At 35.9% G+C, this 21042-nt stretch overlaps 3 protein-coding genes and 1 pseudogene across 30 annotated transcripts; 3 read left to right on the forward strand and 1 right to left on the reverse strand.

The window, feature by feature from the left end:
• Window positions 1-217: 217 nt before the first annotated feature.
• Window positions 218-3419, forward strand: LOC140825314 (chaperone protein dnaJ 6-like; annotated as a pseudogene).
• Window positions 3420-5394: 1975 nt separating this feature from the next.
• Window positions 5395-11027, forward strand: LOC140825315 (serine/threonine-protein kinase Nek6-like). Of its 2 annotated transcripts, none has more exons than XM_073187009.1 (14): window positions 5395-5716; window positions 5806-5930; window positions 6276-6342; window positions 7084-7149; window positions 7295-7341; window positions 7653-7698; window positions 7788-7868; window positions 7944-7986; window positions 8079-8128; window positions 9016-9100; window positions 9183-9232; window positions 9323-9396; window positions 9487-9538; window positions 9618-11027. In XM_073187009.1, the coding sequence occupies exons 2-14, from the start codon at window positions 5812-5814 to the stop codon at window positions 10722-10724; spliced, it is 1887 nt and encodes a 628-aa protein (XP_073043110.1). In that variant the 5' UTR covers window positions 5395-5716; window positions 5806-5811; the 3' UTR covers window positions 10725-11027. The 2 variants fall into 2 exon arrangements, with proteins under 2 accessions (XP_073043110.1, XP_073043112.1); XM_073187011.1 differs by having other exon boundaries at window positions 5395-5684.
• A 1129-nt stretch (window positions 11028-12156) lies between these two features.
• Window positions 12157-16104, forward strand: LOC140825317 (target of rapamycin complex subunit LST8-like). Of its 27 annotated transcripts, XR_012116628.1 has the most exons (10): window positions 12597-12791; window positions 12871-12972; window positions 13088-13221; window positions 13341-13410; window positions 14547-14663; window positions 14753-14847; window positions 14996-15028; window positions 15277-15359; window positions 15886-15969; window positions 16051-16104. XR_012116628.1 is itself a non-coding variant. In XM_073187015.1 (8 exons), exons 3-8 carry the CDS (start codon window positions 13091-13093, stop codon window positions 15284-15286), a joined length of 456 nt encoding a protein of 151 aa, XP_073043116.1. In that variant the 5' UTR covers window positions 12597-12791; window positions 12871-12972; window positions 13088-13090; the 3' UTR covers window positions 15287-15468. The 27 variants fall into 27 exon arrangements, 3 of the variants coding, with proteins under 3 accessions (XP_073043116.1, XP_073043115.1, XP_073043114.1); XR_012116627.1 differs by having other exon boundaries at window positions 14753-15028; XR_012116625.1 differs by having other exon boundaries at window positions 14753-15359.
• LOC140825316 (1-acyl-sn-glycerol-3-phosphate acyltransferase 2-like) lies at window positions 15818-20988 on the reverse strand. The gene is made up of 11 exons (XM_073187012.1): window positions 20543-20988; window positions 20228-20350; window positions 19297-19336; window positions 19115-19188; window positions 18981-19040; window positions 18009-18086; window positions 17705-17863; window positions 17048-17173; window positions 16521-16613; window positions 16299-16382; window positions 15818-16219 (listed from the first exon to the last, which is right to left on the reverse strand). The coding sequence occupies exons 1-11, from the start codon at window positions 20621-20623 to the stop codon at window positions 15977-15979; spliced, it is 1161 nt and encodes a 386-aa protein (XP_073043113.1). The 5' UTR covers window positions 20624-20988; the 3' UTR covers window positions 15818-15976.
• Between the last annotated feature and the right edge of the window lie 54 nt (window positions 20989-21042).

Below are 21042 nucleotides of genomic sequence, written 5' to 3' on the forward strand. Positions count from 1 at the left end.
AAAATTTAAGATTGAGTCGAAAAAATAGAAAAATTGAATCGAGTAAGTTATTTTATTTAATTAAATTATAAATTTTATTATATATAAAATTAAAATACACTAAAAAAAAATTAGTTTTTAAACCAATTTTAAACAAAGGATAAAAAAGTAAATTACATCCCCTCCTTTTTCTTGATAAACTCTTCCGTGCCTCCCTTTTTCCTCATTTTCCCTTTAATCCTTCACGTATCGGCGCATCGTGTAAACTGTCCACTGTGCCTCTCACGATTGCAATCGGTGGAGATGGGGAAGAAAAGAAAATCTAGAGTTCGCGATGAAATTCCGGAAGAAGTAGATTACGATGACGAAGAAGTCGTGGAAAATCCCCGGGCATTTTCCTCCTCAAACCATAAAAGCTTGTACGAGGTTTGGCACTTGTATTTCTGTCGTTTGATTTTCCTTGCCTTCTCGTTCGTGGTGTTTTTCGTTTTTTATGCTCTGTTGAGCATTAAATTCATTAATTTCGTGGGTTCATACTACTACTAGGACATACAAAATGCATAGAATTACTATTTGAAGTTAAAAAACTCTATAAACACAACTGCGGTAAAATCTAATAAGGCGCAGAGTAAGCATATATGCTGGCTTTGAATAGGTGGCCATAATGATTCAAAATTATTCGAGAGTATGATATGTTAACACTTGCAGGATGTTTCTGCATCACATGTTCGCCTATGCTCGGTTCTGATCTGCGAAGGTATGTATTGCGATGTCATGGTCCTATACCCCATACTTTCATAGGTTATTAATAATGCAGATTGTCTAGAGAACAAAAGATATACTCTTGTTACTTAATCAATGTCTTTCCGTTTTTGAGGTTTTGGTAGCTACACAAACTGCATGTACATGGTTTTTGTAATCATCTGACATTACTTTGGTCTTTGTACTGAAAATAGTAAATGGTTTTTTTTGCTTCTTAGACTCTTGGGGTGGACGAAGCTGCGTCCCAACAGGAAATCAAGAAAGCTTATTACAAGTTGGCTTTGCGACGGCATCCTGATAAAAATCCTGATGATGAGGTAAATTGATAATTTCAAGGTGTTGCATATGGTTCCCTTACCACCTCTTGTGTCCTGTACCTGATTTTGGCTATTCAAGATCTTTATGCAGGAGGCCAAGGAAAAATTTCAGCAGTTGCAAAAGGTTTCCTCAATTCTTGGGGATGAGGAGAAACGGGCAGTGTACGACCAGACTGGTTGTGTTGATGATGCTGTAAGCCATGATCCATACATGTTGTTATTGCTGTTATTTGTTAATCTATTGATGTTGGTATCTTTTAAGACATTTAACAAAGTCTCCAAATTTGAAGCCTCTGGTAAGTTCATTCCATTTTATTGTCTGCATTATGTTTTCCTTTGGAACAAATAAATTATGCTGCCATTCTAACCTTGAATGGAGTTACTGTTTTGGTTTTGAATTTTGAAATAATAGAGCATACGTTTGAGCTATGGATTTTTCTTGATGTTAAGCTCTTTAGCTTTGGCTCAATTCTATTCTGTACGTAGTCACTTTTTTTTAAGTATTTTTTTGGAGTTCGGTGTAGGGACTTCTAATACAGGAAATTGGAACGTGAACTCGTGAAGCACTTTGTCTAACATTTTAAAACCATTATACTGACTCGCCTTATTTGGGCTGATTGAATTAGTCAAATTGTCATATATAGAGAGATTCTTTATAACAAATTCGTTCTAATTCGAGGACAAAAAGTTTATTGCAATGGCTCTTAATGCCATACAAGAGTACCTTCTTTGGTCGCCCCATATTAATGCCCCATTGCTCGTTGACAGGACTTGGTAGGAGATGCCATCCAGAATTTGCAGACATTTTTCCGATTCATGTATAAAAAGGTTGACGCCTAATGCTCTCTGTTGTTTTGCAGCTTTTGTTGATACAAGTTACTTTTGTCTGTTCACATTGAACTGGGTGCACTTGTCGCTTTCAGATCTCTGAAGCTGATATTGAAGATTTTGAGGCAAATTATAGAGGCTCAGATTCAGAAAAGAAGGATTTGCTTAAGCTATTCAAAGAATGCAAGGGCAACATGGACAGGTATGCCATACCTGGGAAGCTGGAATGCAATCTGATTGTTAATTGTGTGATTTGCTTTTGCCCATTCATTATTTATCTGTTTCTCTTACGTAGGCTTTTTTGCTGCATGCTTTGCTCTGATGCTAAGCTAGATTCTCACCGATTTTAAGGATATAATAGATGAATCTATTTCTGCAGGTGAGATTGATCACAATGTTCAAGGATATAATAGATGAATCTATTTCTACAGGTGAGATTGATCACAATGTTCGTTACTTTGTTTCTCATCTTTACCAATTCGTCTATTTAGTTTACACAAGTAGTTTTTTCGTCATTCGTTTTTCCCCTAGAAAGTATTCGTACTTTTTTTGCGTACCAGTTTCGCTCTTTCATAGACATGCACATGCATTTGTAGGGAAAATTGAATCAACCAAAGCATATAAGAAATGGGCTAAGCAGGTGTTAAAACCGAACGACCTACTGGTCCAATGAGACAAAGATAAGAAGTGAGTCAAATTCTCCTCTCTCTCAAGAATCTTCACTGAATTAGTTAATCTCAAATTATAGAGTTCTGAACGTCTCTGCACCTTTTTCCAGGTCCAAGGAAAGATCCGAAGATTTGTATGCTATAATTGCTCAAAGACAAAACGAGAGGCGAAGCAAGATCGATACAATGTTCTCAAATCTTGTCCACAAATACGGTGGAGGTGAAGCTGTTCCAGAACCAAGTGAAGAAGAATTCGAAGCTGGTCGAAGAAAACTCAACAGCAGGAAGAAATCCAAACACAAGTAGTGCCGATTTCCGGGCTTCAACATTCTGCCTCTACTTCTTTTAAAAGTGGAGAGAATCAATTTTCCCCCTATCCAAGTGATCCGGAAACTTGTCTCGCAAAGGTAGTAAATAGTTGGTGCCTTCTGATTTTCCTCACTTTCCATCTCAAAAAGTTTGCCATCCTACGCACAAAGGGCGGAGTCAAGATCGAGATTAGAGCTTATAAATTTTCAGATTGTGGCCAGAAATTTAATTTATGTCTTGTTCAATTGAAGTTTGGAGGCCCGTGGCGACCAAATTTTTCTGAGTTGAAAGAATTGAAGCATCTTGGAAGGCCTCAAAATTTAATCCGTGATTGACATCTTGTTGTGATGGGGGGCCATCTGGTCGGCTACAAATTTCATACTCTCTCGTGAACGAGAGAATCTCAAAGATAGTGGTAAAAACTCTTATTCCAAAACGAGTGAGTTCAATTTAATAAGAATACAATTTATATTGTTTCGTGGATGGATAAATTAGGGTAAGCAACACTTTACTTACTTACTATCCACACAATCGAGATTTGAAGCCTCACTTTTACCACCAGGTCAAGAATACTTGGCAGGAATGTATAATCATTTAAAATTATAGATCTTTTACAAAAAATAAGCTGTTCGATGTTTGTTTGTTTTAATTATTATTGCACACCATTAATCGTATTATAGTTTCGTTGAAATAAACAAATAAAAAAAACAACACGAATGGTCCGGTGAGTCCACCTACCTACCTACCTACCTACCTACCTACTTATTCCTACCGACAGTTCTATGAATTCCGATTCCTTTATATTTTTTATTTTATTTTTCCTTAATTCAATTGTCAATTAAATAATAAAATTACCAGTTATCCAACAACCGTTTTGAGAACTTGTGTTCCATTTGATCCACTTTAATTATCTAGATTTATCTTATATATAAGTATAACACAATTTAAAATAACATTTGAAAATTACTAGTCAAAATGGACGTAATTAATCAAATATATGCTACTAGAAAAGAAGGCGCGCAAACAATTCTGAATTCATCAATAGATCATGATTAACAATCAAATCACACGAATCAACATATATACACAAAACAAACGAAATCGCTCCAATTTATCCCTCCAAAATAATCGAATCAAATACATCACAAGAAGTTCAATACATTTGTTGATTGAGTGGAACCAAGAAAATATTTTTACAAAATAAATGAAATATTTACTAAAATCGTTTTCTAATACGACCACTTTTTCCTACTCGCTAACAATGACAAAAAATATATTATTTATTTTAAAAAAGTGGAAAACACGCCTCTGAATTATCGATACAAGGCATGTCAATTCACAAGTACTAAGCATTTAATGAGACGGAGGATTTCGGTAGTTGGTATGTAAACTCAGCGAATTTCTGCATTTAATGATATATATATATATATATATTTCCTAATCTATTATTTTTTTAATATGACATTTTATTACTTTGTCACCAGAATTCGACATCACGTGACTTCAGCAACCACATAAATTATTAATTACAGAATGCGTGGTGAGGAATGTATGCACAGCCCTTTTCCTTAATTAATCTTTCGATTTTGGTGTTTAGCGGCGGGGTTAGGTTGATCCACAACCCTTCGGATTGTGATTAATATTGCTCTAAAGTTTAATATAAACTGCTATATAGTAAATTCCAATGCATAAGATGATTAAAAATGGAACTTTAAGAGAGCTTCTAATTCGGAGTTGATGTTTTCATCGCATCTTATATAATTTTAAAACTTTCGAGTTTATCGAAATAATATAATCAGATTATTGAAACTTAAAATCAACCTACCTATATTATAATTAACAATTACACAAATAAAATATAATTAAAAAATATTTTTTTTTTAAACATTTGCATTATTGCTACAGTGTTAGTACCAAATTTGATGTCAACCTGGGTTTGAGAATAACGCGCTTGGTGTTGGATTGGAGAGTGGAGACCACCTTAATCAACTGGAGAACACAACTAGCTCTAATGTCTTTGGATGGGTGGAGCCCACTAGCCACTCGTGTCAAATCGATATCAATACAAAGTGTTTAATAAAAATTTAATCAGAATCAAGTCGAGTGAATTATGACAAAATTTTGCTAAATTGAATCGATTTTTATATAAAAACCGTCATTTTTCTCATTAAATTTCACCCTTTAATTTTTAATAAATATCTTATATATATATATATATATATATATATATAAATTTTCAATGGTATATAATATGTAGAAAATAACTATCAAGATTCAAGGGTGGTCTCCAACTTCTCAAGTAGTTTTTTTTTAAAAAAATTTACTGATGAAATTTCTTGGTGATTTTTTTCAAATGCAAGGAAAACAAATTGGGACATCTAATTTTATTGAAGTCCACCGTTTCACATTTCTACGCTATCCTATGCGCGGGACACTGTGTTTATATCTGGCGTGTAATTGATTATTTGACTTCGTGTTTCCCACTTTTTATTAACTACAGCATGTAATGTATTATCAACATTCTTTATTCTTTATTACCATAAATTGCCAAACCTAAGCCTATCTGATTTGCAAAATAATCAACTGTTTAATGACCTTTTGTTGCCTTTTCTTGACAGTATCTTGCCCCCATGGAAAAACCTGAAACCCCTGCCCCCCCACATTTACACGAGCACAAGTTATAACCTGTTGTCCTAAGTGTGGTCTGATGCTTTCACAGCTTTGATTTTTAAGGCGTTTCAGAGTGGTATAACTGCGTTAATTAATTCAGCGACCAAACTTTGTAGTAGTCTTCCGCTTAAAGCTGCAACGGAAAATCCAGGTGATTTGCTTTTTCTTGGTTTCTTGGGGCAGGTGAGTTTTCATTAACTGATTTATTTGGTTTAAAGACTGAATCTTTGGCTGGAACTAGAGAGACCCACTTGAGTTTTTTGGCTTTGCAGGAATTGATGGAGGCGGAAAATGGTGATATTAAGAGCAAGATGGAAGATTATGAAGGGATTGAGCAAATTGGGAGAGGTTCTTTTGGGGCAGCGTTTCTTGTGCTCCACAAAACTGAGAAAAAGAAGTAATGAGTCCATGCATAAAATTTTAATCTTTGACTTTTTGTGTGGCATATTGCTGGGCTTAATTTTCTGATTGTCCAAAGTTTTTCCAGAACGGTTGTGGAATGTACGGTGTGAATTATATTCTGAAGTGATGAGCTTATTTAGAAAAATAATTCCCTTAAAGTAATTGTTATATTTTCACCGTGACGATTCGTAAGAAAACTAAAACAGTCAACTCAACGAGGAACTGTTCTAGGAGATCCATTCTCTTCAAGGATTATTGGTTTAGCCTAATTGATCCCTGGAAGATCGTTTTGCTTATTTATAGATTGTCAGTTTAATGATGCTACCATTATCTTTGGTAGGTACGTGTTGAAGAAAATTCGTCTCTCTAAGATGACAGAGAAATCCAAGTGTACAGCGAATCAGGAGGTTAATTTATGCTTTTTAGTTAGTTTTTATGGCAGACACGGTGTCATGATTGAAGCAGTTTCTGTTTCTATTTTAAGTTATTACTCTTGAATCTATATCTTGATTATGTCTATATGTGTTCCATTTGGAGCTGAAATTGTACTTACTATTATCTTAGTCATCTGCCTTTTAACTATGTTTTGATTTTGCTGATTTTGATTATTGAGGTTTTTGACATTTTCAATTTCCTTTTTGTACTAGTTTTGTGCTAATCAGTATGCTATCCATGATAGTGACTGCACCTATGTTTTTTTAATAAGCCTAGAAGGTCTTAATACGTCAAAGTTATGGAGAGGATTTGTTGATTCTCAAGCTTAATAATGTTCAGTTTTTGGAAAGATGATTTTAGTCTACATTCAGGCAACTGTTTTCGATTTTTTTCCTTGGGCATGTTTATGCTATGAATTTGGAGCAGAAGAAATGTCAACCTATTTAAGTAATGAGTTATTTAACTTGATAAAGCTCCGTTACTAATTTTTGTACATGAAAAGTGTTTGGCATTGAGAACAACATACCTAGGGATCTCATTTTGTTCCAATTTTATGAATAGATTTCTTGGAACAAATAGCATGTAACAAGAGCAATTTCTTTAAACAATTTTTTTTTGCACTTTTACTTAATTTTTGAACTTTGTTGCAATGCATGACCTATATAAGTAAATGTTTTGCGATGAAAAATAATCTTCTTCATGTCTCTGTACAGATTAATGTAATAGCGAAATTGCAACATCCTTACATTTTGGAGTACAAAAATGTTTGGTTGGATAAGGTATTCTGTATTTTTTTTCATACGAATGTACAGTTGAGAATCTGCCTCAAATTTCTTTTAGATCTTGTAAAGGTCGGTGTTTTTAACCTGAACTTGATTCTGAAGTAAACAGACGTAAACTATTTTGTTTTTTTTCCCTCCACAGGGGAATTGCTTTTGCATTGTCACTGACTATTGTGAAGTCGGAAGCATGTAAGTGATTCTTCAGATTTATCTGCAATACTACCTTTCTCAAAGTGTACCAAAAATTCCATTCTCTGTTTCTTGTACGAAGAAAGTTGTGCTGTTACTTCTTGAAATAAGACTTGAAACTTTCTCTGCCAAATATGCATGTATGAAGGAGAGGAAATAACAAGTCAAGGAAATTGTAAAATATTGGTACCAAATCCTAACATGCCATGTCTTTATCGTGTGGTTCTTCTTTAGCTTTTCCTTGTTTTCTTGTATTTGTGGGTGTCTTCTTTTGATTTTTCTTCATATTTGACAATATTTTCGTTGCTCAGATCTGAGAAAATTAGGATGGCTAGAGGAGCATATTTCCCCGAGGAGGTTATCTATTTGATATTCTTGTAAAAGCAGTCCTCTTATCTGAATGGAATAGCTTGTCCTTATTGTAACATTCTTCTATTTGCTTTCAGAAACTTTGCAAATGGCTGACTCAGATGTTATTAGCTATTGATTATCTTCACTCCCATCGAGTCCTTCATAGGAATCTCAAGGTATTACAATGTTGCTGTGCCATTTAAGTTCAGTTTATTGACAATCGTTTCTTACATGATTTGCTTTCAATACAGTTATCTAACATATTTGTTACCAAGGAAAATGACATCTCTCTTGGTAAGGGGGTTTAAACAAGTCCTTAAAATAACTTGATTCTTGTACTCATTTCTAATGTTTTCTTATGTTTTGTTCACTCATTTATTTTACAGGTGATTTTGGAGTAGGGAAACTTCTTGATGAGGAAGGCCTTGCCTCAACGGTATGAAATATATAATTTCCAACTTCTAGAATTTGTATGGAAACAGTACTATTTTCAACTTTCTATGGCATACCAGAGTGCACCAAGACGCGTAGCCTACTAAAATTGAGAATGAATAGTTGGTGAAAAACAGATGGTGGATATTACTCATTTTATGTATATAACTCGAGCTCGAATTTGATATGTCCACATTTGGGCTTGATATTGAGTAAATGTTCGAAATTGGATTGAGCTTGGGAGCTAGTTTTATTGTCAAAGTTACGTGTATAATATCTGTAAATATATTAAGTTACAGAGTGATCAATGAGCTATTTTAACTTGGATCAAAATATTGCCGAACATGTTTGAACACTTGAATCAAGTTATATAATTACATTACAAGGATAATATTATTTGATATAACCCAAATAGCTCGGTAGCGAACTTGATCCGGTTACTTCCTAAAGTGACGAAAGAACTAATATGATGTTAACATATAGCTCCCCAGTAAATTATTTTTTGCAATGAAGGAAAGGATTGTGATGATACCCGCACTTGCGTCGAAACTTTGTGGAAGGGCTGCTACTATTCTGTTGGTCAAACGTTAAGAGACTATGTAACTGAAAGAGGGTTGGTGGAACTCATTGCATTTCTGTATTTCTTATTATTTCCTTAGAAAATTATAGAGAAATTCCTATTAGTGAACATGCTTCACCCGACAAAACATTTAGCGTAGCTATCTACAGGAGTTATAATGTCGCCTCTTCGTAAAGCCCTAGCAAACCAATAAATGGGAAAGGAAAGAAACGATAATGTCTAGTGCATGTAGATAAAAGTAAGGTTTTTGCCTTACACTTGTTGAACTGTAAATCTTTATGTAATGTTTATAATTTCTTATCAAGTACTAGGTTGTTGGGAAACCTAACTACATGTGCCCGGAGCTTCTTACCGATAATATGCCATACGGCTATAAATCAGATATATGGTCGCTGGGTAAGTCAAACTTTGAGAATTTGAAGTTCACCGTGCAATGTTTTTTCTTGATGATTGAAAGTACTGTTTTCTTATTTTTTAGGCTGCTGCATGTTCGAGATTGCTGCACACCGACAAGCATTTAAAGCCCCTGTAAGTTTGATCCTTCTGTTTCCATAGCATCGAATCCATTTCAACAGCTTTAGTTGCACAAATTGCTAAAACTAGAACTGGCTAAACTAGGATATGGTTGGACTTATCAACAAGATTAACAAATGTTTGCTCTCTCCATTTCCTCATATATATTCTTCGACTCTGTAAGCAGATTTTCAATGTGTTTCAATGTTTTGTATTTATGTTATAAATTTGAAATTGATTGACATAAAAGAGGATTTGCGAATTCTCAGAAAACAGATCATTAAAAGCATGCTAAGGAAGTGTCCCGAACATAGGCCAACGGTGGGTTGATACTATTTTTCCCTTCATTTGGCATTTGAGTTTATTTTCATTCGGTTTGATTATTTTTCTTCCATCATAGGCTGCCGAATTGTTGAGGCATCCCCATTTGAAACCTTTCCTGCTTCGATGTCGGAATCTACCTACTGTGTTTCTTCCTGTAAAATCTCCATCACCTAACAGCACGAAGGAGAAAACAAGCAAACCATCACCCAGCAATTCTGATGGTGGAAAAGATGACAGAGAAACAGAGATGAAACCGAAACAGAAGGAACTGCTTCCATTATTTGAGGAAAACATTGATGTGCAGGATCTGAATTTACTAGATGGTGATGTCTTGATTGAAGACAAACTCGAAACTAAAAGGGTTGACCCCACAAGCTATTCAGGGAATATTTCTCATGACAGCGAGGATTCAAAAAGTGGGGGCACAAGTTGTGAGACGACTGCTTGCAATGAAGACAGTCAAGAATTTTTCGAATCTTCAATATCTCACAAGGAAAGCTTCAACTTGGAGGTTACATCAGCCATTGAAGAAAAAGCGGAAAGTTCTCTCAAGTACATTAAGAAATTGGAAGATTCTGACAGAAAGAGGGATAAAGCAATTGAATTGGAACCTTTGTGCAGTCCCCAAGTCGTGGAGGGAAAAGAAACAAAGGACGAAGATGCAATTCTTGAAAAGTGTAATAAAATAATGATGCTAGATACTGTCTGTAGTGATGAGCTTGCATCTGTTCTTGAAGAAGTCGTTATGTTAACTAGAGAAACTTTAACATCCAAAGTTGTTGCAGAATCTCAGAACCCTTTAAGCCGGGAAGAAAGTGTGGTTACACATTCAGGAGTGTCCCCTGATCCTGAGTCATCTGGAACTCGTCTGGATAAGGATATGGTTGAAACTGCAACAGAGAACTCAAGGGATTCAAGCCAAGCTGACAAAGGAGATATCCATCCAATGAATCAAATATCAAACGATGAGATAAAAACTGAGTTGGGGAATTATGGCAACGTGAGAGCAAATGCTTTAGAGTCACTGCTCGAATTATGTGCACGACTGCTGAAACAGGACAAGCTCGATGAGCTTACTGGCGTACTAAAAGCATTTGGAGACGAGGCTGTTTCTTCCAGAGAAACAGCAATCTGGCTGACAAAAAGCTTGATCAATGCACAAAAGTTAGCAAAGGAATCCTAGTTTTCTTTCAAGATTCCATTTTGATGGATTCTTTCAAGAAAAAAGAGTGGTGTTTGATTGAATGTGTGTATAATTTGATTGGAAGAGATTAGTGCTGGATTGGATGTTGAGGATTGTGTTTATAAGCACACATGTTTGAATGTGCTTTTTTTTTCCTTCCATTTATGCGTGTGTGATTTTTCTCTCTTTTGGGTTAGTGAATTGTAGTTCTCATTTGCCCCAATGATTTATTGTAGTTTCCCACTTTGAAATGTTTGCTAGAAGAATTTTGAATTGGTTGTTTGAAAGTAAAAGCTTTGATATTATCCGTTGAAGTATTTGCTCTTTTATTGTTCCATTTTTTAGCAATCAGAAACCATTTGAAGTTAAAAGATAAAATAATAATATGCATATAAATAATTTAATATAATAAAAAATAAGGTAATGTAATATTTATTTGGCAAAAACTTGTGTGAGACGGTCTCACGGGTATTATTTGTGAGACGGATCTTTTATTTGAGTCACTCATGAAAAAGTATCACTTTTTATACTAAGAGTATTACATTTTATTGTGAATATGGGTAGGGTTGACCCATCTCACAGATTATGATCCGTGAGACTGGTCTCACATGAAACTCACTCTATTTATTTTGATTAGTAAATAATAGTTTGTTTGGTTTGATTGATTAAAATTGAGTAAAGATGATAATTATAAGAGTAGGTCTTTTGTGAGACGGTCTCACAGATCTTTATCTGTGAGACGGATCAACTCTACCCATATTCACAATAAAAAGTAATACTTGTAGCATAAAATGTAATATTTTTTCATGAATGACCCAAATAGATATCCGTCTCACAAAATACGACCCGTGAGACCGTCTCACACAAGTTTTTGTCAAATTATAATTGCTAATGTGATACTCGAAACTGTGACTTAATGGTATTATTAAAATCATATTTTTGAAGTGTCGTTCGCATTCATTTGTTTGTTATAGATTATAGAGATTGAATATATTGATATGAACTAGCCTCAATTTAATGCACAACCCAGAATAATTTTTGCTCCGGGGTGTAAGGGCTGACCCACAATGATAATGGGCTAGAACTTGGGCCAACACAATCCGGGACTGGAGGCCCGCCCAGCCTAGCTTCGTTTTAGCATGCGTTGGAATTTTCTTCCTCGTTAAGATTGTCACGGTTTATACCGAGCGAAATGGCTCTCTATCCTCCGCTCTCTGTAAAACCCTTCACAAAGAGCCAGTGATGGGTTAAGTTCAGTGGAGTAAATGAAATTGACTCACGGGTCGTATTCGTGAGAAGAATTTTTATTTGGGTCATTCATGAAAAGTATTATTTTTTATGCTAAGAGTATTATTTTTTATTGTGAATATGGATAGGGTTGATCCGTTTCACGGATTAAGATTCTTGAGACGGTCTCACATGATACCAATTGAATGAAATTTCTCAGGTAAAAGAATAAATAAAATCTTGGAATCCATTTCAAACGATTTCTTTTTTCTTTTCTGTTTATAAGAATAAATAAAATCTTGGAATCCATTTCAAACGATTCTTTTTTATTTTCCTTTGATGACAATGAGGGCGTAACCCTTCATTCAGCTTCCCTCATTGTCATCAAAGATCCGTAATTTACCTCTTTATCCTTTGACGTTTGCATTTTACGAGTTTAAGCTTCCGGGGAGACTGCAAGCTGGCTTAGAATGTGTTTTATTGAATTTGATACTAAATTTTAGTCTGAATGGATCATTTCTTTTAAACGTTGATATCTGTGTTTTGGCCCAAATGCCTTTTTTAAGCATGCAGTTTCCTATAAACAATGCGGACAAGGCTTGTTTTACGACGAGAAAATATATGTGCAGTGCCAGTATGTAAAAATCCTTTCACATTTTACTGTCTTAGAATTTCTTCCCCTCTGCATCGGAATGTTAGTTCTATTGGTGGTTTAATTATACACAGAGATGTAACTGTTTGGTGTATTGCATCGAGCTGTTAGTATTTGGCTCAAAGCATTAAGGGCTACAGAAGGTCTGGCAGAAGTGAATTTGCTTTGGTTATCATACCTCTTCAAAGGTTTCTAACACAGTTTTGCATAGCATAACCGCACTTATGCACTGATGATTGCAGAAATTGATATTATTTTTCTCTGCAGCAAGTAAACAGGCTTTATTTTTGCACTCGATAAGTGCAGCCTAGCAGCAGCCGGGAATCCTCATATACGATTATCGATGTTAATTCGAACAGTCCTCAGCCAGTATGCCATCTTGTTTCGCTTATTCTAAGATATTCTGTATTTTCTCTGACAAGATTTTAATGCTTTTATCAGCTCTGTCTTTACTTATATCTGCCAATTCTTGTTCTTATGTCAGGTGATGAGCTATGATTCTCACACTAATAATGTGATGGCAGTTGGATTTCAGCGTGATGAAAATTGCATGTATTCAGGTTCTGAAGACGGCACTGTAAAATTTGGGACTTGGGTTATGAGAAGTTTTTATAATATGTAACTTGTCATTCAATATCTTTTGTCTTCTTCCTGCCCGTCATCAAGCAGAGTCTGATCTTGAGCTTTTCAGTTTAGATAATTTATCGTGGATCTACTTTCATTTTGTGATGACATAGGGCACCGGGTTTCCAGAGAGAATATGAAAGCCGTGCAGCAGTTAATACTGTTGTCTTGCACCCAAATCAGGTCTATGATGAATTTGTTATCTATCGATGAGGCGTCTTACTGAAATTTGAACTAGTTGAAGTATGTAGGAGAGCAAGGTTATGTTTTCAATGGCTAGAAAAATCATATTCTGGATGATGGCTGCGAAATATGATTTTAGCTTATTAATCTTCTGATCTGCTGTTGGTCATAGGAACCACCAATGGATAATTGAAATGGACCATGACACAGATGTTTTGATCCAATACTTCATGATGGAAGCCAATTATTTTTTAAAGAACTCGAATTCTGACCATACCAAATCTGTGATGGGAGATATCTAACGAATTCATACCATAATTTTTTTATCCTTCCTTCAACTTTCATGAAAAATCTGCTATGTATTATTTTCCTGGAGAATTTAAATGCCCTATGCTGGTCTTTTACCTTTTCCTCTCTAGGTGATTTGCAAACTGAACTAATTTCTGGGGACCAAAATGGCAATATCTGTATATGGGATTTGAGAGCGAATTCTTGCAGCTGTGAGTTGGTATGTAGCTTACTACAGTCTTTTGATCGTTTGAGTTATCCACAAATCTTAGCTTCATCCCTCTTTTTCAAAATTATGAACTTCTTTCATTAAAGTTCAAGCTAGATTACCCAAGACATCAAATTTGTTGGCAGAAAGAATCTAGAAAGTCTTTATGTGATGTAGATATAGTTTCAGTGAAGGTGGTTTAGGTTATGGAAGTGATTGATTTTGTAGGTTGAATCACTGATCCCAACTACTTGTTGGAAATAATTAATGTGTTGGGATCATGAGAATATTATTGATAATTGTTCTTAGCCATTGTGAAACCACGGGTGAGAAATGATCCTTTTCTGTGGTTCTGAATTGGGCCTCTGCGTTGGATTAATGTGATAATAATATTCTCTGTCACATATAATTTCATGTATGGCTGGTTTTAAGACATGGATTCCGTCCTTCAGGGGAAAAATGCCTGGGCTTTGTTTTGCTGACAACTTTAGATAAACAGAAAACTCGAGGGTAAGAATCTGTAGAACATTTTACTGTTCACTTACCTGTGATTTATTTGGTGGATAATTCAATTTTTTCACATTCACAAAACAAAGTTTTGTAGTGCAGCTGTAATAGCTGGACATAACATATTTTGTAGGTTCCAGAAGTGGATACAGCAGTAGGATCCTTGACAGTAATGTGGGATGGAAGCCTGATAGTTGCTGCAAACAATCGAGGTACCTGTTATGTATGGCGATTGTTGCTAGGGACTCAAGTGAGACAGCCATGAACAAATATATTATTCACTTTTTATGCTTTGCATTTGACGACTTAGTAACCATGAGTTGATTAAGCTTATTGCAGACTATGAGCATCTTCGAGCCACTGCATAAGTTGCTGGCTCACGATGGGTATATTCTTAAATGTCTCCTCTCTCCTGAATTTTGTCAACCAAACCGGTTAGGATCCATGACCTTTCTCTTATCTCAAGAACTGTTTTATGTTACATTTGGGCTTCTATTTCGAATTTTTCTCCTTGTTCTAATCTCGGGACTAGATTGTCTCGGATTTATACTTCTGACCATACCGTCAAAAAATGGAATGCAGATGGTTTTGCGGCGTTGGAAAAAACTCTAACAGGTAAACATCGGTCCTTTTAACCAAACGCTTATATATATATTAGCTTGGTTTAAACCATGTATATCTTGATGTTATTTGCTGTAACATCGATGTTACTTCTACGTTGTAGGACATCAATGCTGGGTCTGTGACTGTGTTTTCTCTGTTGATGGAGCTTTTCTTATCACTGTATCAAAATTTCTTCAGTGATCTCTATGATAACGTCTACTAACTTATTTCTTTTACTGGATTGATACATTTGGTTTCAGCTTCTTCTGATTCAACTGCAAGATTATGGTCCCTGTCCGATGGTGAAGAAATTAAAGTCTACAAAGGTCATCAGAAAGCAACCGTATGTTGTGCTCTTCTTGATGGGAATGAACCTTCAAGCTGAACTGTCAACTGCCATCACTTGGGAACTTTTTTTACTTTCGTGAACAATATTGTCAAGACTAAGTAGCTGATGAAATTTGATCCGACCTGTGTGTACATATATGACCAAGGTTGACAAAAACATGTGTGTACATATATGACCAAGGTTGACAAAAACAGGATCATATTTTCATTTTCTTGAAGGTCATACAAGCAGCACACACAAGTAAGTAACCCAAAAACTTTCGGATCAAATTAACAAAACAGCATTAACTGTGTATTTACTAGCTGGTGGCACATGGTAGTTGTAACAATGGCCCTTTTGTTTTATCCACTTCTGCAGGCACGGCGTGTCGCACCATTGGTTGAAAAAATTTCTCAAATTTTAAAAAACATAATTTTCCTCCGTAAAACATTTAAATCTGATCGGCATTGTCATTATTGCAACAAGCACTTACTCAATTTATAGTATCTTAACAGATATAAATGAATTGTTACTCATACAGCCTGTTCAGTACAAAAGCATCGAGCACAAGCACTTCTGAGTATCACAACTGTGAATCGAAAAGTGACTCGGTTACAAAACATAGGTTGGACTTACTGCGACATGTTTTGTCTAGCTGGGGACGTCCCTCCACCATTCTTAAGCTTTGCTGGTGCGATTTTGGCAGGTGTTGATCGCTCAGACTGAGAAAATTGAATCAAGATTTGCATAAGAGCCGTCACAATTGCCAAGCCAATTGCTGAAAAGGTAACCCCTTTCCAAGAAGAGAAAAGTGAGAACCATTGGCAAACTTTCAAGGTCCCCAAGATGAGCAAAATGGCCCAAGAACAGACAACCTGTTTTCCAAAGAAAGATTCACAGTTGTCCGAAAAGGAGATTCATTAAGATACAAAGGAGACTGCATGAGAATTTTACCAACAGGGACTTCACAGGGCGACCAGTGTTTTGCAATTGTTCACCAAAGGAACCCTCTGCCATGTATGTGTCCAGTAATTTATCCTGCTTAGACAGAAGCTGATCATAAAGGGGAAGTGTTCGAAAATATGTAAATATTCAGTATGCTTTGGCCAAATCTTTATTAACAAGGCCAAACCATGTAAGAAGAAAGGTGATTCAAGGATCCATTTGCTGGTGCACCTTGGCTACAAAGATATCCCTACACCACTGAGCAACAGCATCATCTGTATCCGGTAAATCCTTCATTAGCTCTCTCTTGAGGTGGACATGCACCTAACAGATGGCAAAAGATCAACACAACATACAAGCAAATGTGATGGAGAAAATGTCTCACAGTAGGTGACATACAATACAAGTATACCACATTTTAATCAGTATTCTTAAATCTAGAAACAAGTGTACAGTCTCAATACTAAGAACCACTGCAGTTTCACCTATGAAGAAACTCTGTAATTGATTCTTAGATCTTGCATTTGACAGCTTATGTTGCAGAACTGGTGTAAGTTTTAGCATTTTGTTTTGATAGAAGGAGCAATGATTTGCTACTTTATTGACGGACCTAGCTTGGACTACAGGCTTATCAGGGGAATTCAGTACACCACTTGATGCAGCACGACACCACTTCGATTATTTCAAAACTGCATATGTTGCCGTAACATTACCATACACGACACCATATTTTGAGAGAAAAGATTTTGCAGGCTTACCACGGAAGATTGTCCTTTGAAGAGTCTCAGCATGGTTGGTGCAGGAGAAGTTTTGGGGATTGCAACAGTGACATTATAAATAGCTGGAACAAATGATCTCATATGACTTACTGCTGTAACAAAACCCTGAAAAGAATCCAAATTAACCCAAAAGCAAGTATATAGATAATTTGATACATCATCGAACAATAATGTTGCAATACAGTAGGAAAAAGTTAAAATAGTTTCAGTGAACAATGGTCATTCTGACTCATAGCTGCACAAGCAAAGCTCCAGAAAACAATTATAAAGGGCTAATTTATTTGAACAAACGGCAACATCTTCTTTGAAAAAAAAATATATAACTTTACGAGAAGGATATTCTGAAGCAGCAATCCTCATGTTGCATCAACAATATGAAACGATGGAACATGATGATTGTCTGTATTAAAAAAAAACAATGAGACATGACATTAAAAATTACTGTTTCAACATGAAGCCTTTTTGCTTGCCGGACTTGCTCCTACTAAAATTTGTTAGGGATGCATTACTGAGAAATGACAATCAGGCAGCTCAAATGATTTTTTCAATAGGGATTAAACTAGCCAAATTGAAAACCACACCGAGCTTTATTACTGATGACAGCCATGAACAATTCTTCTTGGAGTAGATTGTAACCTTAGTACGAGGAATCAAAACATTTCTTGGAACAGGCAACCCCGTCGAGGATGCATATTCTTGAGCAGCTAAAAGTTTTGCCTGGGTGAAGCGAGTACCCTCAACAAATAGTGCCAGCCAAAATGGCCTAGGGAAGTCCCTTAGCCTTTGAAGTCCAGACTGCAAGAGATTTGAGCAAGATCATGTTACGATCAAGGACCGTCTAAGCCAAAAACGCTAAAGAAAAGGCATATAGGTCAAAGAAACATAAGAGAATATGAGGCAAGGGCAACTCATGGTAAAAGGAGTTATCCCTTGACCATACCTTTAAGGTGCTTTCATCCTTCACCCAGCTTCTTTCAAGAAAGAGATACTCAGAAAACCACATGGACCATCCTATCACCTGCATACAGGGTGAACAGGGCATCCATTCAATAAAGGGTATAAACGAGTCAATATTGAGTTGAGCATGTGAAATTTTACGGGAAGCTTGAGCTTGAAAAAGCTAGTTCATTAGTTTTGTTTCAACATGTTTGTTAGCTTAGATCGCGAGATTTTAAGTAGCTAAAAGTAAGCTCAAAATCATTAGAAACCTCAAACTCGGCTTAAAAAAGCTCAAGCTAGGCTCGCCATGCTCATGAGCAACTCAGCTCAACTTACATATCTAGTTCAATCATCATTGTATCTGGTCATATTTCCAGCAAAAGAACAATTCGAACCACGAGAAGAGAATCACATATAAAGGAGAGGGGTACAGAGAAAACAACATCATATGTTTATGACTTCTGTTTGATGGATCTAACTGTTGAGAGGATTGGGAATGAGTTCCTAACAAGAACACTTTTACAACATTCATTTTAAAACTCCGTTAAAAAATTGCACTCTGTCATTTCTCCAGTCACGTAAACACGCGGTCTGGCTAGAACCACGGCCTAAGTCTTGGGAAGCAAACTGTTCCATTATCGAGCTGATGGTTTGTCCACGCCATATCTTCAGATTCTTCACTTACCATCATTAATGCAAACTGCAAATAATCTCATAAATATATCTCATAAATATAGTTTGATGATAAATTCAGTACTATCCACAACTTATCTCAACTGTTATCACGTCATCTCACGAGAAAAACAGATGATTGTCAAATATGGCCAACTAATTAGCATCCATCAACGGCATTTTTCTCTATTGCTTAACTAGAAATCTAATATGTAACAACTAATTCATAGGAAAAATTTTTGCAGCCAGAGCGATGGAACTTCAATACCACTAAGAACAAAGGTCAAAGCTAGATGCTTACTGGGAGGAGCTTTGAAGATTTCTTCATAACAGCTAATGTGCTACCTAAGCAACCTGATCGCTGTTGTACAAGAGAATTGCACCGATGAATATATGTCAATAGACTCACTGAAAACCAACACGCAGATGACAAACCTGAGCCAAAACCCATCCAACAAGCCAATCGATGTCACTTTTGTGATTAGACATGACAAGTGCATGCTCTTTACCTATACAAGTTACCAGAAAAGCCAAATACATGCAAATTCAGCAAGGGTAAATTTTCAAGGAAGGGGGATGCAAATCAATATCTATAAACAACTTTTTTGCAGCCTTACCCAGCAATTTAAAGGTTTCAGAATCAGTGTACAGTTCAATCTGCAGCCACAAAATCATTGCAACATGAGAGACTCAGGTGATTCAGATGAATGAAAAATTAAAAACATGGTTTGATTATCAGCTTATTTTCTTAAATTCTGCCAAGAGTTTCAGCTCATATTGTACCCCATCATCTTAACCAAGATAATGTAAGAATCAGCATAAAATTGCAAAAAGTCATCTTGCATATTGTACTCCATAAGATGCAGGTATCATGTAATACTAAAGTTCTAAGCAGCAAAGAAAACTTTGGTTTATCATACGTTAAAGGTTCCAGAATCAGTGTACAATTCAATCTGCAGCCACAGAATCACTGCAACATAACAAGACTCAGATGATTCAGACGAATAACAAATTTAAAACCATGGTTTGACCGTTGGTTTATTTTCTTCAATTCTGCCACGAGTTTCAGCTCACATTGTACTATGTCATCATCTTAAACCAGATAATATAAGAATCAACATAAAATAGCGCAAAGACATCTGTTTTGGTCCTAAGAAGGAATCATGTCATCTACGCAGCAAAGAATATTTGGTTTATCATATTTCTCAAAGAATTGTCAAATATCGTAAATCATTGGGTTTCAATTCACTTTATTGCATCAGTACTAGCTTGGGGAAATAAAGTTACCCATCATAAGGATCCAATAATCAATAATATTCCCATGATATTTTTTAGTCCTTAACCATATATGGGTAGTCACAAATATTTGATTTATTGCGACTAGCTTGAAATCAGAAACTTAATCCCAGCTGCAAACACAGATATTTCAGAAATATAAGAAGTCATCAAAATAATTGCTATGCCAGCATCCTGTGATGAACTCCACTGAGTCCCAAGAACGAATACAATTTATAGACTCAAATTTAATGTGGCATTTTAAGAAATCACCTTAACACCAGCCCACCAATCGACCAGCCACACCAATTCAAGCCACAAAAGCTCAGCGACCTCTCTGTTTATCCTCCTATACTTGTTCTTTGACAGCGGCCTTATCAACACATAACATATAGCCTGAAAATTTCCCAAAACTAAAGTCACACATTTCTTCAAACTAAAAGCAAAAAAATGGAACTCGAAAGAAATATAACTGAGAACCAACAGCTTAACATTAAGGAAAAAACCCTTCTCCCGTCTGAGGTAAAATTCGATGAAACCAATAAAACTATCAGAATTAGCCAGTAAAATTATCCCAAAAATTCGAACCTGAATCAAATTGACGACAAGGCCAGAAATGAAAAAGAGAACACCCAAAGGCACAATAACAGCTGCGGCAGCAATCGCCATATCCCCGTAACAAGCGAAACCGTATAAACTCAGATACGATTCTTCTATCTCAAGGAATAAAAAAAGAAGAAACAAATCGAAGCAATTTTTATAAGAAGAATTTTATGGGAAAACGTGTTGCAGCAATTTCAAGATTTCGCTCACTTCGACACCCGGTTATCAAATTATGACACTAAATACTCATAAAACATATTTACTGAATAATTACGAGCAGAAAAATGGCGTAATCTAGTAGCAGTACTGCAACGGAAATGGATGCATTTCTAGAGAGAGCGAGAAAGTGAGCGAGTAATTCTGGTGGAGTAAAGAGGGAAACAATGGTGAATGTTATTGCTTCGCTGAGTTGTACCGTACAAGTCACGTGAAGCGTGAGATGAAGGAGAAGATAACGTCGTGTCACGCGCCTATTAGCAAAACAT

The sequence above is a fragment of the Primulina eburnea genome, chromosome 3, assembly GCF_022965805.1.
Source record: "Primulina eburnea isolate SZY01 chromosome 3, ASM2296580v1, whole genome shotgun sequence".
NCBI lineage: Eukaryota > Viridiplantae > Streptophyta > Magnoliopsida > Lamiales > Gesneriaceae > Primulina > Primulina eburnea.

Excerpts from the sequence above, each read along its gene's own strand:
- LOC140825315 (XM_073187009.1), top strand. The coding sequence starts at position 5,812 with ATGGAGGCGGAAAATGGTGATATTAAGAGCAAGATGGAAGATTATGAA. Across the intron at positions 6,343-7,083 it reads AGTGTACAGCGAATCAGGAG|ATTAATGTAATAGCGAAATT; the intron begins GTTAATTTATGC and ends GTCTCTGTACAG. Across the intron at positions 9,397-9,486 it reads CATATATATTCTTCGACTCT|AAAACAGATCATTAAAAGCA; the intron begins GTAAGCAGATTT and ends GCGAATTCTCAG.
- LOC140825317 (XM_073187013.1), top strand. The coding sequence starts at position 13,091 with ATGAGCTATGATTCTCACACTAATAATGTGATGGCAGTTGGATTTCAG. Across the intron at positions 13,411-14,546 it reads TTGTCTTGCACCCAAATCAG|GTTCCAGAAGTGGATACAGC; the intron begins GTCTATGATGAA and ends CATATTTTGTAG. Across the intron at positions 14,664-14,752 it reads GATTGTTGCTAGGGACTCAA|ACTATGAGCATCTTCGAGCC; the intron begins GTGAGACAGCCA and ends AGCTTATTGCAG.
- LOC140825316 (XM_073187012.1), bottom strand. The coding sequence starts at position 20,623 with ATGGCGATTGCTGCCGCAGCTGTTATTGTGCCTTTGGGTGTTCTCTTT. Across the intron at positions 17,864-18,008 it reads AGGATGAAAGCACCTTAAAG|TCTGGACTTCAAAGGCTAAG; the intron begins GTATGGTCAAGG and ends AATCTCTTGCAG. Across the intron at positions 16,220-16,298 it reads GCCCTGTGAAGTCCCTGTTG|GTTGTCTGTTCTTGGGCCAT; the intron begins GTAAAATTCTCA and ends TTTGGAAAACAG.